Source organism: Furipterus horrens, unplaced genomic scaffold (genome assembly GCF_987537825.1).
Source record: "Furipterus horrens unplaced genomic scaffold, mFurHor1.1.pri manual_scaffold_15, whole genome shotgun sequence".
NCBI lineage: Eukaryota > Metazoa > Chordata > Mammalia > Chiroptera > Furipteridae > Furipterus > Furipterus horrens.
Window position 1 is genome coordinate 7789932 of NW_028327185.1, and position 17080 is coordinate 7807011.

The 17080-nt window shown below is 45.3% G+C and overlaps 1 protein-coding gene across 1 annotated transcript in view; it reads right to left on the reverse strand.

Annotated features, from left to right (window-relative positions):
* Nucleotides 1–426: 426 nt before the first annotated feature.
* The window catches only part of EPRS1 (glutamyl-prolyl-tRNA synthetase 1), a 43089-nt gene continuing 26435 nt past the window's right edge, over nucleotides 427–17080 (reverse strand). The window contains exons 20-33 of the mRNA XM_090263532.1: nucleotides 15893–16126; nucleotides 14668–14930; nucleotides 13017–13068; nucleotides 12422–12631; nucleotides 11964–12036; nucleotides 10649–10728; nucleotides 10077–10178; nucleotides 9085–9240; nucleotides 8422–8619; nucleotides 7850–8023; nucleotides 7156–7316; nucleotides 4931–5009; nucleotides 873–937; nucleotides 427–779 (exon numbers count right to left, since the gene is read on the reverse strand). Coding sequence (XP_090119658.1) covers nucleotides 629–779; nucleotides 873–937; nucleotides 4931–5009; nucleotides 7156–7316; nucleotides 7850–8023; nucleotides 8422–8619; nucleotides 9085–9240; nucleotides 10077–10178; nucleotides 10649–10728; nucleotides 11964–12036; nucleotides 12422–12631; nucleotides 13017–13068; nucleotides 14668–14930; nucleotides 15893–16126 — 1998 coding nt within the window. The 3' untranslated portion in view covers nucleotides 427–628. The remainder of the gene's footprint in view (nucleotides 780–872; nucleotides 938–4930; nucleotides 5010–7155; nucleotides 7317–7849; nucleotides 8024–8421; nucleotides 8620–9084; nucleotides 9241–10076; nucleotides 10179–10648; nucleotides 10729–11963; nucleotides 12037–12421; nucleotides 12632–13016; nucleotides 13069–14667; nucleotides 14931–15892; nucleotides 16127–17080) is intronic.

Consider the following 17080-nt stretch of genomic DNA (forward strand, 5'->3'; position numbering starts at 1 on the left):
GTCCATCACGTATCTATTACAGTTAATGGCTGTCATCTGCAAGTTAAATGACAATCATTTCTTAAAGGACATTTTTGGACTCAGGTTCATGCACCCTCTTGAAAAGCACTACCTACCGCTTTTAAGATGTCTGAAAAGTTTTGATATTTTAGTTGAATCTCAATTTAAGAAAAAAGTCTATCATATGCAGATTTGCAGTGAAGGATTCCTTCCTTAACATACTTACTTACTGTGGTGTTCCTGTAAATAATGAATTCCCTTAAAGCAGGCAACTTCAAGCTTTTCTGTGATTAGCTGTACCCATTGGAAGCTTCAGGGAATTCCTACGAAGAGAAGTAATTCTCAGTTATTTTCATCTCTTCGTAGGAATTTCCTTGGAGCACATAATTCGGGTATTTCAGAAACAAAGAAGTACATAAGGCAGGATTAGTTCATGATATTTATTACTGGGATTGTATGCAGAAAAGCCTTTTTCCAGTTACTTTAGGCGTAAGAGTAGGTGTTTATTTCATGTGACCTCCTTTCCGACCTTTTATTTTAAAAAATCATAAAACTGTCCATATCTGGGGAGATGTTAGCATCAATTCCATTTAGAAGAGGAGGGCTGAAGGCTGGTGCAGCTTAATCCTCAGTAACTACGACCAAACAAGGTGTAGTACTTGGCAGGGTTCTTGCCGCAGACGCATCGGGCTCCAGGCTGCAGCGCACAGAGCGGCTGGAAGGGGATGCAAAGGCTTTTGGCCCCCATGGATGGAGCACCAGGTTCCAGGTCTTGATCCCTGAAATGAAAAGCAAGTAAGATTCCATTCGCTTAAGCGGTGCATCTCTCTTCTTCTCCAGTTATGCCTCCCGTCTTAGCTGGTAATCTTTACCTGGCAGTGGCCTTCTTGATCCAGTCTTCACAGTCTATTTCCCCACAGAACGGGATCTGAGCGATCTAGTAAGCAAAGGAACAGTATTTAGTGTTTACAACCCCTGGGCTCTCTACTGACCTGCAAGCGTGAAGTATAGCTCGCCCAGCCCTTTTCGGGCCACGGTACCCTTGCAGACCTGCTAACAGTCTCGCTCAGAAACGCAGGGATACGAAAGTGTGTTTTTCACGCTCCAAAACCCACACCCTGAAGCTCCAAGACACAGCACAGACTCTTTGCAATGCACTTAAGTGTCCAAATAAAGCGGCTGCAACACAGAACCTGAGAGAAGGAACAGAGGGCGAGGGGGCCTGGGCTCAGGCCACAGCCGCACCTGCCTTATTCCACAGGCGGACCCCCTGCCTGCTCGGCCCGAATGGTCAGCAGGAGGACAGAGCGGGGACGACACATAGTGACCTGGCTTTTTGTTTTTGTTTTTAATAATTTGTTTATTTATTTTATTTTTAGAGAGAGGGGAAAGGAGAAAGAGAGGGAAAGAAACATCAATGCGTGGTTGCCTCTCACTTGTGCCCCCAACTGGGGACCTGACGTGCAACCTAGTCATGTGCCCTGACTGGGAATCGAACCAGCGACACTTGGCTCGTAGGCCGATGCTCAATCCACTGAGCCACAGCAGCCAGGGCTTGACCTGGTTTTTAAAGTGCTTCAGCAATACCAAGTAAGTCACTTTATGACCCACTGTTTTAACATGTCACAGGTCAGTGAATCATTTTTTCAAGTCCAAGGGTATTTGAAAGTCAAGACTCAGTTTTGCATCAGGAAAAAAACACCTCTCAAAATTTTGTTCATAGACAATTTAGAATAATGAGCGGAACCAAGAGAACTAGGGGTTTCATCCAGACTTTGAAATTCACTGCCTATCTGAAAATCTCTAGCTCTGAGTTTTCTTTCCTAAAACGTGGATGTTGGGACTATACAAGAACGAAGATTGCTCTCAGCTGTGAACCCTAGATTTTCCATAGCATGTCTACTTCAAAATGAGGTTCGTCTGCAGTAACATTTTTGTCGTAGTCCTATGAAAAGTTCCTGGAGATCCGCGTTAGCAGCGAGGAAAGCAACGGTACGCACGACCGCCGTCCACTGGGAATGCGGGTTTGAAGCAGCCAGGAAGTTACCCAGCTCCCTCCTCCACGCCTGTGAGCTACCGGCAGCCCCACGCCCCGCGCGCAGAGTGAGTCCCCGGCAAACTCCCCCTGCCCTTGGGCCTTGGTTAAAACATGTTCCAAAAGGCTTTTCTATGAATAAAGTGAGCTGCAGATGAAGAAACTATTTTAAAAACTGAGTAACTCATCAGGGGAACATGTCGCAGAATGAGGAAGAGTCAGTTGTCTACTCCTCTGTGTTCATTCGGCAAAATGTATCAGCCTGATTTCCAACCTCGGTAAACTGTTACTCTAATAGTCTGCCTTGCGGTAATGACGAGGTGATAAATTTCTAGGCAAATTCTGGAGGGAAGGAATGAGTGGGTAAGGGAAAGTACTAACAGATATTTGGAAACAATTTCGTATAGAAATTATGTAATGCCAACTGCAGCCAAGACCAATGCGGATGTAAGAGCTGAAATCACACACGGTGTCTTCCCTGTATTGAAACTGGGTGAACCGTTAGCACTTTTGCAATCAAACAGCATGAAAACTGTACACTCATAATAGTACTTAAAATCCATCATGAAAGACAGAACGGAAGGCATTTCAATCACTGTCACTAGTTAAGCAATGACAAAAATACTAAGACTTTAATTACAAAGAAAGTCTTTGGGTAATAAAATTTTCCTTTGACTCACAACACAGCTATATTTTTATAACCTTAACCTAATTTACAGTAAATACTCTTATTTTCTTTTTATCCTAAGAAAAAATTACTAAGCCTTGAAAAGGTGTTTCTAAAATAACTTTTAAAATTTAAATTGGTGTAAGCATGTGAAAAAATTCAACGGAAGTTATTAAATGTACTTGGACTCAAAAATGATTTTGTAAAAAAAAGTTTTAATTCTTTCTAGCTACAAAGTATAGGTAATAAGCTATGCAATTTCTATCTGTGCATATAAATTATTAATATGAAAGGACAGTATACATTTTTATGCTATTTATTAAGCCATGGACGGTTCTCAATGTTATTTTTTATAATTTATTTGTGTTTTAGAAGGAGATACAATCTCTTGCAATATGTAATAGCTTACATTCTGTAGCAGAAAATGTTAATCACAAAAATAACAATACTCATAAATTATGATCAATAGATTAGTAATGTCTGTCAACAGTAAAAAATATATATTATATGTTAATAACACTTATTTTTCATTTAATTAAGACTATCCCCTTGGAAATGTTACTACAACCAAGTCCTGTGTATAATTTTTTCTTTCTACCAACAGGGGAAGTAGAAAATCAAACTTTCACCTACATTCAAGTTCCAAAGATCCCTTTCACTTCTCCCCTCCTAGTAAATACTATGTTTTTTACAATCTCTTCAAAGGTAGCTTGATGGTCAGTCAACCCATCCTAGCTGACCAGCGTAAGGCGAGATGGGGGACAGAAATAACTGCTGAATTCAAGTAACAAAGTCTGCTTTGGTCTCTGTGTATTCTTTGGAAATACAACTAAAATACAGTATTTTGCTTTAGAATAGACGTTGAAATCTATGATTCTACTAATATCTGCTGAGATTCATTTCTTTGAAAGTAATGGATTAACTGGTATTTACTCTATTGATTTATTAACTCTTACGCAATGTCCTCACAGACTGTACTGCAACGGTGACCACCATATTTCTATCAACAGGACAATTTTAAATTCAATCATTAATGGGACAAATTATAGTGAAAGGAAAAATACACACGGCATCAGACGACTTCCCCACTGTCCAGCCTTCCCTTACAAGGACGGAGTTTGAGTCAAGTGACAAACCATGGAAACCAGAAAGGGGGAGGTTTCAGAAGCAATGTTCCAAGAATACGAGAAGCCTGAACACTGCAACTATGGGTCTGAAGGGCATTTTGAGATGACCTATTTTGTACTCATTTTATAAGCCAGTAAACCGAGAGCCAGAGAGATGAACATTTTCCCAGCTCATGCAATAAGAGACATAGTAAGAGGCTTTGATCATAACCAATGAAAACTTCGCCTTCATAAGCTCAGCATGAACCAAAGATGAAAGATACAGAGGAAAGTGCACTAAACCGAGCCAGACGAGAGACCCGAATTCCAGCACGAGGGCTGCTCCTTCCTGCACAGCAGCGCGGGGGAAGTCACTTAGCCTCTCGCTTACAACGTGGGGACACAGGACTGGTGGCATGAGCAAACATGTGCACCAGAGTACTCATCAGCGATTCATTCCAGCAATTAGTATTTCTGCAAATCAAGACCTCTTCTTTAGGAAAACTCATAGTCTGGCTGGGAACACATGCACACACACAACACCTAAAGCTGATAAAATCTTAAAGGGGCATTTATGACCTCGTTAGAACACCCATGTAGTTTTAAGGAGCCAGAAGTACCCACTCCGTCAAAAAACAGGCTTGGACAGGAGCAATGCTTCCCCCCATTACTCAGGAAGTTCAATCCATTAATGTCTACGTACATATATGGTCACAGAGTTGAGAGAAACACACTTTTAACCTTTTAGGAATCTGCCCGTGACATTTCTAAAGCAAGAACAAGGCTTGCTTTAGGAATGCACATCCAGCTGAAAAACAAAATGAATATTTCAATAAAAACATGAGGGGTAGTACAGAATAATGCCGTTTAGCCAGCCTATCGAGTGTAATAAAAAGCTTTTACGTAATCAGTTCACAGTGTTATCCAAAAATGGGACGCTATTGTAAGCTGTAGGAAAGCCAGGGGAAAGAAGTACGTACGTAACAGTGGGCAATATGTGACCTTTATTGTGTGACTGGCCTTGAAAGGGGATTAACATGTGTTAATTCTGAAGTTCAGTGAGCCTTAAAATACCATTTACTGAAATATGTTCGTACTCACAACTTCCCAGAAGGCTCTTACCTTTCCGGAATCTAGCGCCTTCTGAAAGTCTTCCATGGAATTAGCCACCACCATGTGGGTCTTAAGGTCTTCAGAGGCCCTTTAAGAAAATAATTGGAAAAGAATACATAGTTTTTCTTCCTACTCTGATGTTACTTTAAAATAAGCTTCATTAATGATAATTAAAGTGCCGCGGCCTGGAGTGAGGGCTCCGTGTGCAGTGGCAGCAGGGACGCTTGGCCCCCTCGCCGCCGCCCTGTCGGGAACGCTAAGTGAACGCGGAGCCTGCCGGGCACTGACCAGCTCCTGATTACTGCTGCTGCTGCCATCAAGTCCCTACCGACCGACGTTCTAGTCCTGCCTAGACCTCCGACCACCTACGAGAGTCTGGGCTAGTTTGCAAACCTGCCTGGCCTTACTCTGCTAAGTTTCTATGAAACTGGAGAACTACTTAACCGCCACACAGGACTGTTGTGAGACTCAAACAGGAAGGCACGCAGGTGCTCTGAAAAGGAAAAAGTCATAAACTCCATTACGTAAGCTACTTTCACACACTACATATAACCCCCTTTCATTGGCTGAATGTATTGGTTATAAAATTATGCAGACTTAAGGGGCACACTTCTGCAACACATCATCTGTATATTGTACTGTGTGCTCGCCACTCCAAGTTATCTCTCTTTCTGTCACCACTTGGCCCCCTGTACCCTCTCCTGCTTCCCCCATCCTCACCCACTATGTCATCCTTTCAGAACTGGAAATAAGTCTTATTCTCTTCCCTCCTAGAAGTCATGCATTACATGAGGACCCCTCACGGGTGGTGACCGAAGAGAAAACTTTTCTTTCTTTCCTGGCTCTCAGGGCTAAGACTTGTGAACTCTGCCAGCAACTGCTAGCTGTCCACCAAATCTGTTTCCCCTTCTCCCAACTTTTTTTGTAGTGAGATGGGCCCATGCGACTAAGTTTTAGCCAGTAAGATCCAGAGAAAGGAATACACCACTTTCCAGACTTGCTTAAGCCTGAAGGTAGGGAAAAAAAAGTACCCTTGTGTGACTTATATGAACAACTTTATCAAGTAAAAATGTCAACTGAAGAATTGCTTTTTAGTCACTAATGCATTGGTTTTTCAACTACGTGGGTGCATCTAAACCAACAGGGAGCATCTTAACCCTGCAGATGACCAGAACCTGTCTTAAAGCTAAGAGATCAGAATCTCCAGGTGTGAGGCTCAGGTGTGTGTTTGTTCCCAAGCTCCCGGGCAACTCTGGGAAGAACCCCTGGGAAAGTGGCACTGCACTGAACGCCCTGTGTGAGCAGCAGCGCCAAGGACAGGCGGCTCTCGAATGCTCCACCTCTGGCGACAGCACCTGTTCTGAGTTCAGGTGAACTTCAATGCATTATTCATCTGCAGGCCAAACAAATCCTTGAAGTAACCCCTCAAGACTTGTCATCACCCCCTTTCTAGGGCAAGCAGGCCAAGGAAAGCAAAATCACTTGCCTTGCCTAAAGACACCTCAGGAAGCACCGAGGCCAGGGCTACAGTCAGCTCACTGCTTGAACGCCAGATTTACTGAGGCCCAGGAGGAGGTAGGCACGAGGTACTGGCAGGTGCGGAGGTAAAAGGCAGGCTCTGCCCCACCCTGAGCCTCTATCCCCAGTGGCACTGGGCCCTCCTGTCTGCCTCAGCTGGGCAGGAAAGAAGAGAAGGTCCCACGCACGGGCCACCAACCTTCAAGTGCCTCTGCCTGGAGAGCTGTGGTTCTCAAAGACCCCTCTCCATAGGTCAGGGCTGCCCTAAGGCCTCCCCTTCGCCCTTGGTTATGCGTCATAAGCACTCGGGGGACTTTTAATTCTACAGGTGCCAGGCCCAACTGGACCAATCACATTAACGTCTCTGGGGAGGGGCCAGGCACTGGTAGCTGTTGAAGCTTCCTAGGTGCTGCTCATATGAATCCAGCAGGTGAGAATCTACACCTTAATTCCTCAAATTTATATGTCATAAAAGCTGGATCTAAAATTAACCCAAATCAGTCCACGGGACAGAGTCCATTGCTGCAAACCCAACAGGGAGCAGAAAGCACTTAGAAACACACTCATAATAAAAGTCAAAACACAAAGTAAGGTGAAATAAAAACCATGGGCATTCAGAGGGAAAGATAACTTCCAGCTGGGACAAAGAATTCCACAGTATAGACCTCAAAGGCCGAGTGGGGTTTAAGACGAGAGACACGAGCTAAGGAACTAACTTTCTGAAAAGGTTAAGGTGGATGTCTTCCAAAAGAGCTTGAAGTTTAGTCTCAGCCTCATTTTCGGCCACTGTCAGCTTTTCTCCAGTATCTCGTCGGACAGCTACAAACTGACCGCTCTTCATATCACGTGGCCCAACTTCCAGTCGGATCGGAACTCCCTAGGAGACAAACAAGACAGTTGAGGCACACAGGCATGTCTGGGCAAAAGCGGGCTTGTAGCCGTATGAGAAGAGGCTTATTCTTGTATTACTACTTACAATTACTGTATTCTTCATTCACATTACAACTGCAAGCCTACTTTTGCTCACCCTGTATATAAATTACTCTATCTATGGCTTTATTGACAATACATCATAAAAACACAAAAAACAAAGGCATGCCCAAACAGTAAGAAAACGCAGATGTTCCTGAGCTATTACAGAAACCTAGCCCAAGAAGGCACAAACCTAAGAAAAACTTGTACTGCCAGAGGTGTATTAATCATAAACAAGGTCCTCAAGATCATTTTTCATCCTAGCATAACAAGCTTCCTCAAAAACAAATTTTAATTTAGCAAATGTGCTCAGCACTTAGTTTCAGTGAAGACTTACCCCCAACTACCGAACTAGCGAGGGACTTACATTTTATAAAAATATAAGTGAAGAAAATCTAAACCCAAACTGGGTGTGAAAGACGCAGGTGAAGCGCTCACCTTGAGCTCCCAGTGGTTGAATTTCCAGCCTGGCGAGTAGTTGTCCCGCAGATCAGCTCTAACGCGGATATTGGCGCTGAGGAGGCGCCTTCGATAATCATTGCACTTGGCGATCAGGGTGTCTCTGTCCTCCTCGGAGAGCGCATTGGTGATACCACAGGGAATGACGACCACCTGGAGCCCAGCACAGGCCACACAGTTACACACAGGAACAGCAGACAGGAGTGACCATGAATCATCACACACATCAACTTGGTGGTGTGATTTTGAATCTACACAGAATGGCTACCAATGAGCTGCACCTCACCTCTCCATGCTAAATGCATTTCCATTTCATTCCACCTATTGTAATTCATCTCGATAAATGATTGCTAAAGAAGTCTCCTATAAAGTTGTTAGAAATTAAGAGTGAAAACAAGAACACAAGTGATAGTCACACAACACTAAGGTCTAGACTGTGTTCTATGCTGTTTCTCTATCAGCAAAATACACCTGGATGATATTCGGAAGGTCCCATTAGCCAACATGACGTGTATTTCCTAACGGGACTGAGCACAGAGGACCATCCTCACCTGAACACAGGCTACACGTGGCGGCAACACCAAGCCCATGTTGTCCCCATGAACCATGGTCATGACCCCAATAGTCCGGGTCGTCAGACCCCAGGAGTTCTGATAGGCAAACTGCTTCTCTCCTGGCGTCTTCGGATCTTCAAAAACGATTTCAAACATTTTGGAAAAATTCTGCCCTAAATGATGTGATGTTGCTCCCTGAAATAAAGTGAGAAATATGAGCTTTAGTTTTAATAACCGGTAATGCCTTTGAAAATGACTGTAAGACCACACGCCTTAACATGACACTAGACCTAGTACACCTTAAGTTTTTTAGTATTACATACAATTTTAAAGCATAACTACATACTAAAGAGATTAGAGTTAATAAAAAAAAACCTATGAAAGTGAACTGCTGTGGACGACCCCGCTCAGAGGGCAATACTAGCTTCAAAGGCTAGAAAGGATTCCACGCTTTCTTACTTCAGGACACAAGCCTCGACTGAACCGGCCTTTGAGACTTTAGACAAATGGGACAGATGTGCTGAAATCCATGTGTAGCCCAGAAGCACACGAACTACGGAGTCCTTAGTCGCCTTCCCCGCTGCCAGGAGCAATGTGCCGGAGCTGCCCGCGGACTGCGCTCACACGCGTGGCGCCCGCGAGCCCCAGCGCGGCCGGTACCTGGATGGCCCTCCCGCTGGCCGATATGAACGCCTCCACGGTGGTCGTGTAGTCGCCGCCTGCGAACTTCTCCTTCTCAGTCTTCCTTCCTTTCACAACAGGAATTGCCAGCAGCTCTTCGTACACGTCGGCGTATAAGTCAAGGATCTGCAGGACCTACAATGACAGGGCGAGTGGAGATGTGCTCCGGCTGCGGGCACACCCGCCTCACAGCTCCGGGAGCTGCACTACTTAAAACTGGGCGAGGAGGGAGAAGCACTCGAACGGGAGGGGCCCTCCGGAGGGCAAGGCTAGAGCAGCGGGTGTGAGTGTGTGACGGAGGACGTCCCGACAAAGCAGTGCGAAAGGACGATGAAGAACTCCCTGAAACCTATGTAAATTTCGAGTATAAAGAAAATTAAAGCTTTTGAAAGACATACAGTGAACAGGGTGAAAATCTCCCGAAGAATAGTTCATTTCACCCATGGGATTATAATTTCTGCTACACACTGAAGCCCCAAAACACTTTCATCTGAAAATTCAAAACGGCCCTGGCGGGGTAGCTCATTTGGACAAAGCTTTGACCTTACACGCCAAGGTTGCAGGTTTGATCCGCAGTCAAGGTACATACAAGAATCGACTAATGAATGCACGAATAAGTAGAACAACAAACTGATGTTTCTCTCTCACTCCCCTCAAAATCAATCAATAAAAAATTTTTTCAATTAAAAAATAAAACAGCAGTTTCTAATAAAATTTCAGTAAGTAGTTTCTTAGGTGCATGCGCATTTGAATTCACTTGTTTCTTTCTCTGAACATTAAGGTGATATATGATTTTAAGTAACAAAGTTATTTATACCAAGAAACTGTTTTAATGCTATTTTGAGATCAGGTCAAATTTCAGATTAGAGTTATTTATGGGACAATTACTGTGAATAGACAGGGCTGCACTACTTACAACTGGACAAAGAGACCAGAATGCAGAACGGAACGAGGACGCCCACTTCCCATACCTCTGATGCGGCTTCCTCAAAGGTGGCAAAGGCACTGTGCCCTTCCTGCCAGAGGAACTCCCGGGTCCGCAGGAAAGGCTGAGGGTGCTTGAACTCCCAGCGCTGAAAAAGGCAGGAAGACAATCTCATCATCAGAGAGCTCGCCAATGCTTATTAACACATTGCGTACCCAAGTATTAAAATGTCTTTTAATCCTCTGTTCCGGCAGGTTTTAAGATTTAAATATGGTTTATATGGCTAATATCAATGAAATGACTTCACAAAATTAACAATTAAGATACTACTATCCCTAATTAATAAAAAAAGCAAATGAAAAATTACTACTGAATGCCTAAATAACCTTATTTAAAATTACGCGATCAAATGACGAGAATTCTCGCCATCCGTACGCCACCGTGTTAACCACTTTGTGTTAAGCGATCAGGATCCGTCACTGTGACCCAGAGCACTTCAAGCGCTTCCACACTCCAGCCCCCTGACTACACAAACACGGAAAAACAAAACGGGCTTCTTGTAAAACAGCGAGCGGGGCGGGGGGGGGGGGGGCGGGGGGACAGGACGGGGGCACCTACCACCACGTTGCACCACTGGTTGAGCCTGATGGGCAGGTCCCGGTGCGACTGCACCCACTTCGCGTACGCCGGGTACATGACTGGAGAGACAGGGAGCGCAGGCGGTGAGTCACCGAAGGCCACTAGGAGCTAAGCTGCCACCTAATTCATAGCAAGCAGAAGGGCCTGTGTGCGCGCAAGTGTTTCCATCGCATGTACTGGCCAGTGAGTGGTCTTGCTATGTATTCATAAAGCAAACTGGTCAAGCAAATTACCTAAACCTGACCGTGTTTTGTATTCTTAGCAACAAGATTTACATTAACATTTAAGTTGCTTTTCTGCTATTCTGTTCTAAAAACACTAAGTGAAGGTCTTACAGGATACACCACGTTCTACATTAAGATCTTTGCATTCTTCATCCTGTTCAGCCCTCGCATTCCCCCCACAAAGCAGCCATCAGGACCTCAATATTAAAGACACGGGAATGGAGATGAGAGACGCTGAAGGCCCTGCTGAGTCCGGCACGGCGACATGTTAGAGCCAGGCTGCAGGAGAGACCTGCCCGTCGACGGAAAACTCTCGCCACAAACTGCTCCCTCAGTGGCGCTGCCTGACCTGTCACGGCTCCGCACGACCACCTACCATTAGCAACACAGAACCAAACTGCCGACCTGCTACATGAGGAAGAGCTGCTGTCACGATTTCAGTAACGCGTCATCGCAAGAGCACACGGGGCATCGCCGGGATATCAAGAGAGCTAATGACCCTTAACTAAGCACGGTCCTGCCCAGGGAGGCCCGGCAGGCCCGAGGCTCACTCTCCATGTGACGCCCGTTTACGGTGCGATTCTAGGAAAGTCACTCCACCTCTCAGACACAGCTGCCTCGTCCCTCCTCACTACACTGTCGTAGGAGTAATACAGGATGTAAACGAAATCCCTCAGTAACCTACAGGAAACCTACATGAATGTAAGTGTAATACTAACGTAAGCAACAAAGTATAAATATGACGTAAAACATTAATGTTGGCAATTTTATAACTTATTCCAAGAATACAATTCCTTGGATAGTTCTGGGAAATCATAGCATGAAAATGAAATGATGAAACTGCTTAAAAAAACAAACCAACCCTTTTCCTGTTGCTAAAGCTCTGTAAGGAACGCTGTACAGAGAACAACATTCTACCAAGTTCCGTTCGCATTCCCCTGTACGCAGACGTCCATTAAGCTGTATGTACCGTCAACAAGGGCCATGCCCGTCACAGAGCGGCAGCGGAGGCCCCACCCCAGAACAGCCTCGGCCGCTTCCCCGCGTGTCCCCGGCCCATCCGCCCTCACCTGTCTCACTGGTGGGACGAACGGCGATGGGCTCTGCCAGCTCCGTTTTGCCGGATCGTGTGACCCACGCAACCTAGTAAGAGAAATTGTTTTCCATACTTTTTTTTAAAACAGCATTTAAAGAAATGGCACAAATGCTGGCAAATCGTCAATTCAATTTTTGCTACGTCAGTTAAGGCGAGCGAGATCATTACTGCTGTTCACTGTGCGAACAGGTAGATACTGGCTGTCCTCATAAACGTCGAAAGAAAAGTAAAAGCCAGTTAATGACTTAAGGTAACAAGCAGAATCATAACTTGCCCTGAAGGGAGAGATACAATTTTTATGGCTTTACATTTTTAAAAATTCCTCTAAATTGGCTATTATAACTTGCCTTTTAAATTACTATCCCAGTGTGAACAGAACGTAAACTTTTGAGCCTGAGGGAAAGACTGCAAAAGTAAACAAAGCGCCCTCACCTCGGGGGCAAAGTCAGCGACGTGAGTCTTCTCTTTCTCTAAGGCACCTTGAGACACAAACATGGGGAAATAGCAGTTTTCAACACCCAGTTTCTTGATCTCGGCATCGAAAAAGTCCTTGATGGCTTCCCAGACGGAATAGGCCCAGGGGCGGAGAATGTAGCAGCCACTCACGTCATAGTACTCGATCATTTCTGACTTAGTGATGACCTTTCGAGAAGAAAAAGACAGTCTCTACGGCCCCGAGGCCCCCCCCGCCAGCACAGCCTCCTGACGTGCACGTGAAAGCAGCCTCTCTGCACTTGGGGACACCAGGGCCCTACACTCTCAGGGAGACCTAAGTCTGATCTTGCTTCTGCCGTTACTATCTTTGTGACCTTGGACTAATCCCTTTATCTCACCATTAGAAAACAAACAAGTAATGATTCAACACTTTATGTGAACATGCTCTGAAAACTGTGACATGCTAAGTGACTACCCTATGCATTATCAAAGGCATTATACATTATTACTTTCTTGCCTGGACTTCAGAACCTAAATATAAAGTCGCCTTTGAGAAATTTAACACATAAAAATTGACTGAGTGCATACTCACTTGAGAATACCAATCTGCAAGATTTTCTTCTTTTTTTGCCTCAAGACCCAACCTGCAGATATGAAAAGTAAAATATAAATTCCTTCATTTAGCAAATGCTTCTAGGTTGCATGGAAATAAATCTCTAAAGTTCAAAATAGATTCATTTTTCTTTAATATGAGTTATTTCCATATTTCTTCTATATTCATTCCCAAAATGTTTTAAACCTAAAAAATAGTTGTCAGCTCTTAAAAGGTGGTGAGACACTGTCCACAAGATACTAGAAAAGCCGAGTCTAACAACATCTAGGATTTTAATGCAGACATCTCGTTTATGAAGTCTTTATAAGGTCATGTATTTGTATATTACCTTTTCATGCAGTATTCTCTAACAAATAAAAACAATCTTCTGTCAACCTGAATCCAGGCAAAATTATAGTTACTTAAGATCAGTGCCTCACTGAAAGTAACACGTAAAAAGAAAAACAACGGCTCTATGAACACAACCATGTGCATATACAGATATGTATTTCCTTAAACAGCCTATGCATTTTTCTTTTAACTGCAGTAAGTAAAAGTTGCAGAGATTGATGCTTCCAAAATAAATTTGATCTGTAGTAATATACTATTCTAGACAATAATCCTTTTCTTGCAATGTGAACGATTACTCAGGAACTGTGGTCTTATGCCTCATATAGAAAAATCAGCCCGTGAGTCCTGTTTTATAAAAAGGCTTTCTTGGTTTAAAATCTAACTGTATTCATACTTGAATTCCCTGTTGTTTTACTTGGACATCTCTCAAAACCTGCCCACATTAACCCTAGCCCTCCACGAGCGGTCAACAGGTGAAAGGCGGGGTCTGTAGTCTCTTCCACTGTCTGCGTGTCTGGTTGCCCCGCCACCAGGCCACAAGCAGCAGCAACCGCTGTGATCTCCGGTTCAAGGGGAGACTGTGTTGGTGATGTGAGCAGTGAGCCCTGAAGTTCAGCTGACCAAACCTAAACCACAGTATCTTCAAAAAAGGCTGCCAGTGACAGCTTTTCCTTCCGATGAAGCCCTTAAAGGAACCAAGCACAGCTTCACTTGGAGTTTCGGGTGGGGATTACCCAGGGTGTCACATGATCACACAGACGGGAAAGAACTAAAACACCACCTGTCCCACCATTGTTCTGTTTTTAAACCATCTGTGTTTTATATGTAACAGACCCTATTTAAAACTCCTATTGAGCAGAAGAATAACATTTGAAAAATCTGCTTAGGGTGTAAAACCATGTGGATAATCAGGTAGCAACTGTGCTGAAAGGGAGAGGACAGAACATTTACAGGTTTGCTTTTGCTATGGAATCACATGAAAACCGCTCAGTGGATATAGGAGAGACTCCAAACAGTTACTCATTACAGTGGCGGGAGGAACTGGGAACGTGGAGAACAAGCACAGGATTGAGACTGCACTGAACTTTGTCTATTCTGAGACTCCTGAACCCAGCAAGCCAATGTGCTGCCTATTTAAATAAACAGAAGACTAACAAAAGCTACCTGCTGACACTGTATCTTTAGCATTCTCTGACTTAGCGCTATAGTCAAACCAACCAAAAGAAAATATTTTTAAATGTAAGAATTGAATGCATTCCCAACACGGCGTCACGGGAATGGGGTCTCCGAGCCTTGTCACCTGGTCTGCTTCCGGGGGCCCTGGCCCTCTCCTGCTCCACCGGACGAAAGCCCGCTGCCTTGGCCTTTAGAGGGGTCTTTCTTTGGGCCATCATTTTGTTTCTGAGGCTTATTCTGCTTTTCGGATTTGTTTTCTTTCTCTTTCTTTTTCTGATCTTTGTCCTCGGCCCCAGTGGCAGAGACGGGCTTGTACTCGGCGCCCGTCAGAGCCTTGTACTGTGCCTTCAGCTGCAGCAGGCCCTGCACAGCGCCGTCCACCTGCTCCTGCAGTTCAACAGAAGAGGGGAACGAGGCCGCGTTTAATTCAGCCCTGCCCGAGCACCGATCCCAGAGCTTTCCCGGCAGCCCCGAAACACAACTGAAGGCAGAGGGGGTGGGCAGGAGCGGAGGCTGTTACATATACTAACTTCTGAAAATAAATAAAAGAATACGATCAACGGGGACAGAACTGTAAAAAGTGACTGAAAAATAGCACTGTAACTGCACGGTCCCAAAAGCAGTCATTAGCCACACGGGGCTATTTACACTGAAATTAACCTACAGTAAATATAATGGAAAAGTCAGGTCCTCAGTCACGTGCTCAGTGGCCCATGTGAGGGCCCTGGACAGAACTGTCACAGCGTCCCTACGTGCTCTGCGGCCCGTGGGACGGCCCTGGACAGAACTGTCACCACGTCCCCATCTCGCCAACAGCTCTGAGAGAGCTCTAGTGCCCAACGCCCGTCCTACTGCAAGTTCAGTGAAGAGTCATTAATCACACACATTGAATGTTTCACAATTACCAAGAAGACAGCAGTCAGATTTCTATATTACTGGTTAAATTTCAAAACCTGCAATGACTTACTGAGGTTCAGAATACAACCTGCCGTTTCAGACAGAGGAGCTTTAGAAAACGAGTCCAACGAAGAGTGTGGACTGTACCAAGGGCCCTGCACTGAGCCACGCACTGCTGGGGGCCGGGCCCCATCCCCCAGGGTCTCCCCGGCCAGAGGGAACCGGACAGGTGGAGCAGTGCATCTCAGCAGCCCGTCAGAGACAGGCAGTGCCGTGCGAGCGCGCCCCGTCAGAGCCAGTGCGGGGAGAAAGGGCCAGGGGCAGCTTCCGCAGACGCAAGGTCAAAGACCAGACGACTGAACGGCGTGAGCAGAAGTTCGCCACATTTCACAGGGCAAAGAAAACAGCGGGTGATGTGCAAAGCAAAGATACAAGCAAGACTCCACACTAACCTTAGAGGCTTTTTCAGCTTTAAGTTTTCGAACCACCTCTCCTTGAGCAGCTACTCTGTCAAAAAGTCCTTTGGCTTCCGCTGTGTCTGGACCACAGGGCTCAGAGCTCCTGGCTGGGCCTGAATGTGAACTTGGACACAGTGGGCGTTGACCAGGAACATATTCCTGCCCGGTTTTCTCTTTATACCGAGCTTTCAGAGAAAGTAAGCACTCTACAGCTTCATTTACTTTAGCCTGAGTTAAAAGAGAAAAAAAGATAAATATTTAACACTTTCTGAAAATTTCAGATTACTCGTAACTTAGTTACGTCAGCACAGCACTGCTGTAAATAAGCATCATGGAGAGACCCACGGCCCAAGGAGCTAAATCTGCAGCCTGAAACAGCAGGTCGAAGCTAAAGTTAGAAACAGAAACCACGCTGTATTCCTATACACCCGTCATCAAAGTAAACATAAACACGCGCACACTTAGCACGGTAACGTCCCATCCCACATCCTTAAGTGACAGACAACAGACCATCCGAGCAAACTGCCAGCGTCCCAGCCCTGGGTAAGTAGAGGAGTCAAAACCTCTAATATCAGTGCCTTTGCCTATACAAACCTTATTTTCTTAATTCCTTAAAGACAGTAAATACAACGCTGAAAAAACACACAGTCTGGGCCCAACTACAGAAAAGTTACATCAGGCTTTTAAAAAATGACAATGACATGAGACGTTATGCCGAGGTTTTGGACACTCGCCTGCATGCATCCTCCTCTGATATGTCACCATAATCACAGTGGAAAAAAAAGGAACAGCCCGAGACGCTCGTGACTCCAGCACAGAAGCCGGCAACGCAGGTCACAGACTCACGCCAGATGCCTGACCTGGCCGGCAGTACCACCTAACCGCAAACCAATACAGCACCGGGCAGCCGAGGCATCAACAACACAGAGAGAAGAACCACCAAACCAGCCTATCCAAGTTTTACCGCCACGTTACGCCAGGGCTCCAAAGAGCTAGGAGCCCCACTTCAGAAGCCAGGAAAGGAATATGGGGTCAAAGGACTGCAGGAAGCACTGGGCAGCTGGTATAGCCTCAGAGACCTGGGTTCCGTGAGACAGCGGTCACATTTCCTGGCGCGGCTCCTCTAGGCCCGTGCTGTGCTGCTGCAGGCCGAGTGTGTCCCAGCAGGCACCGCACGGAGGG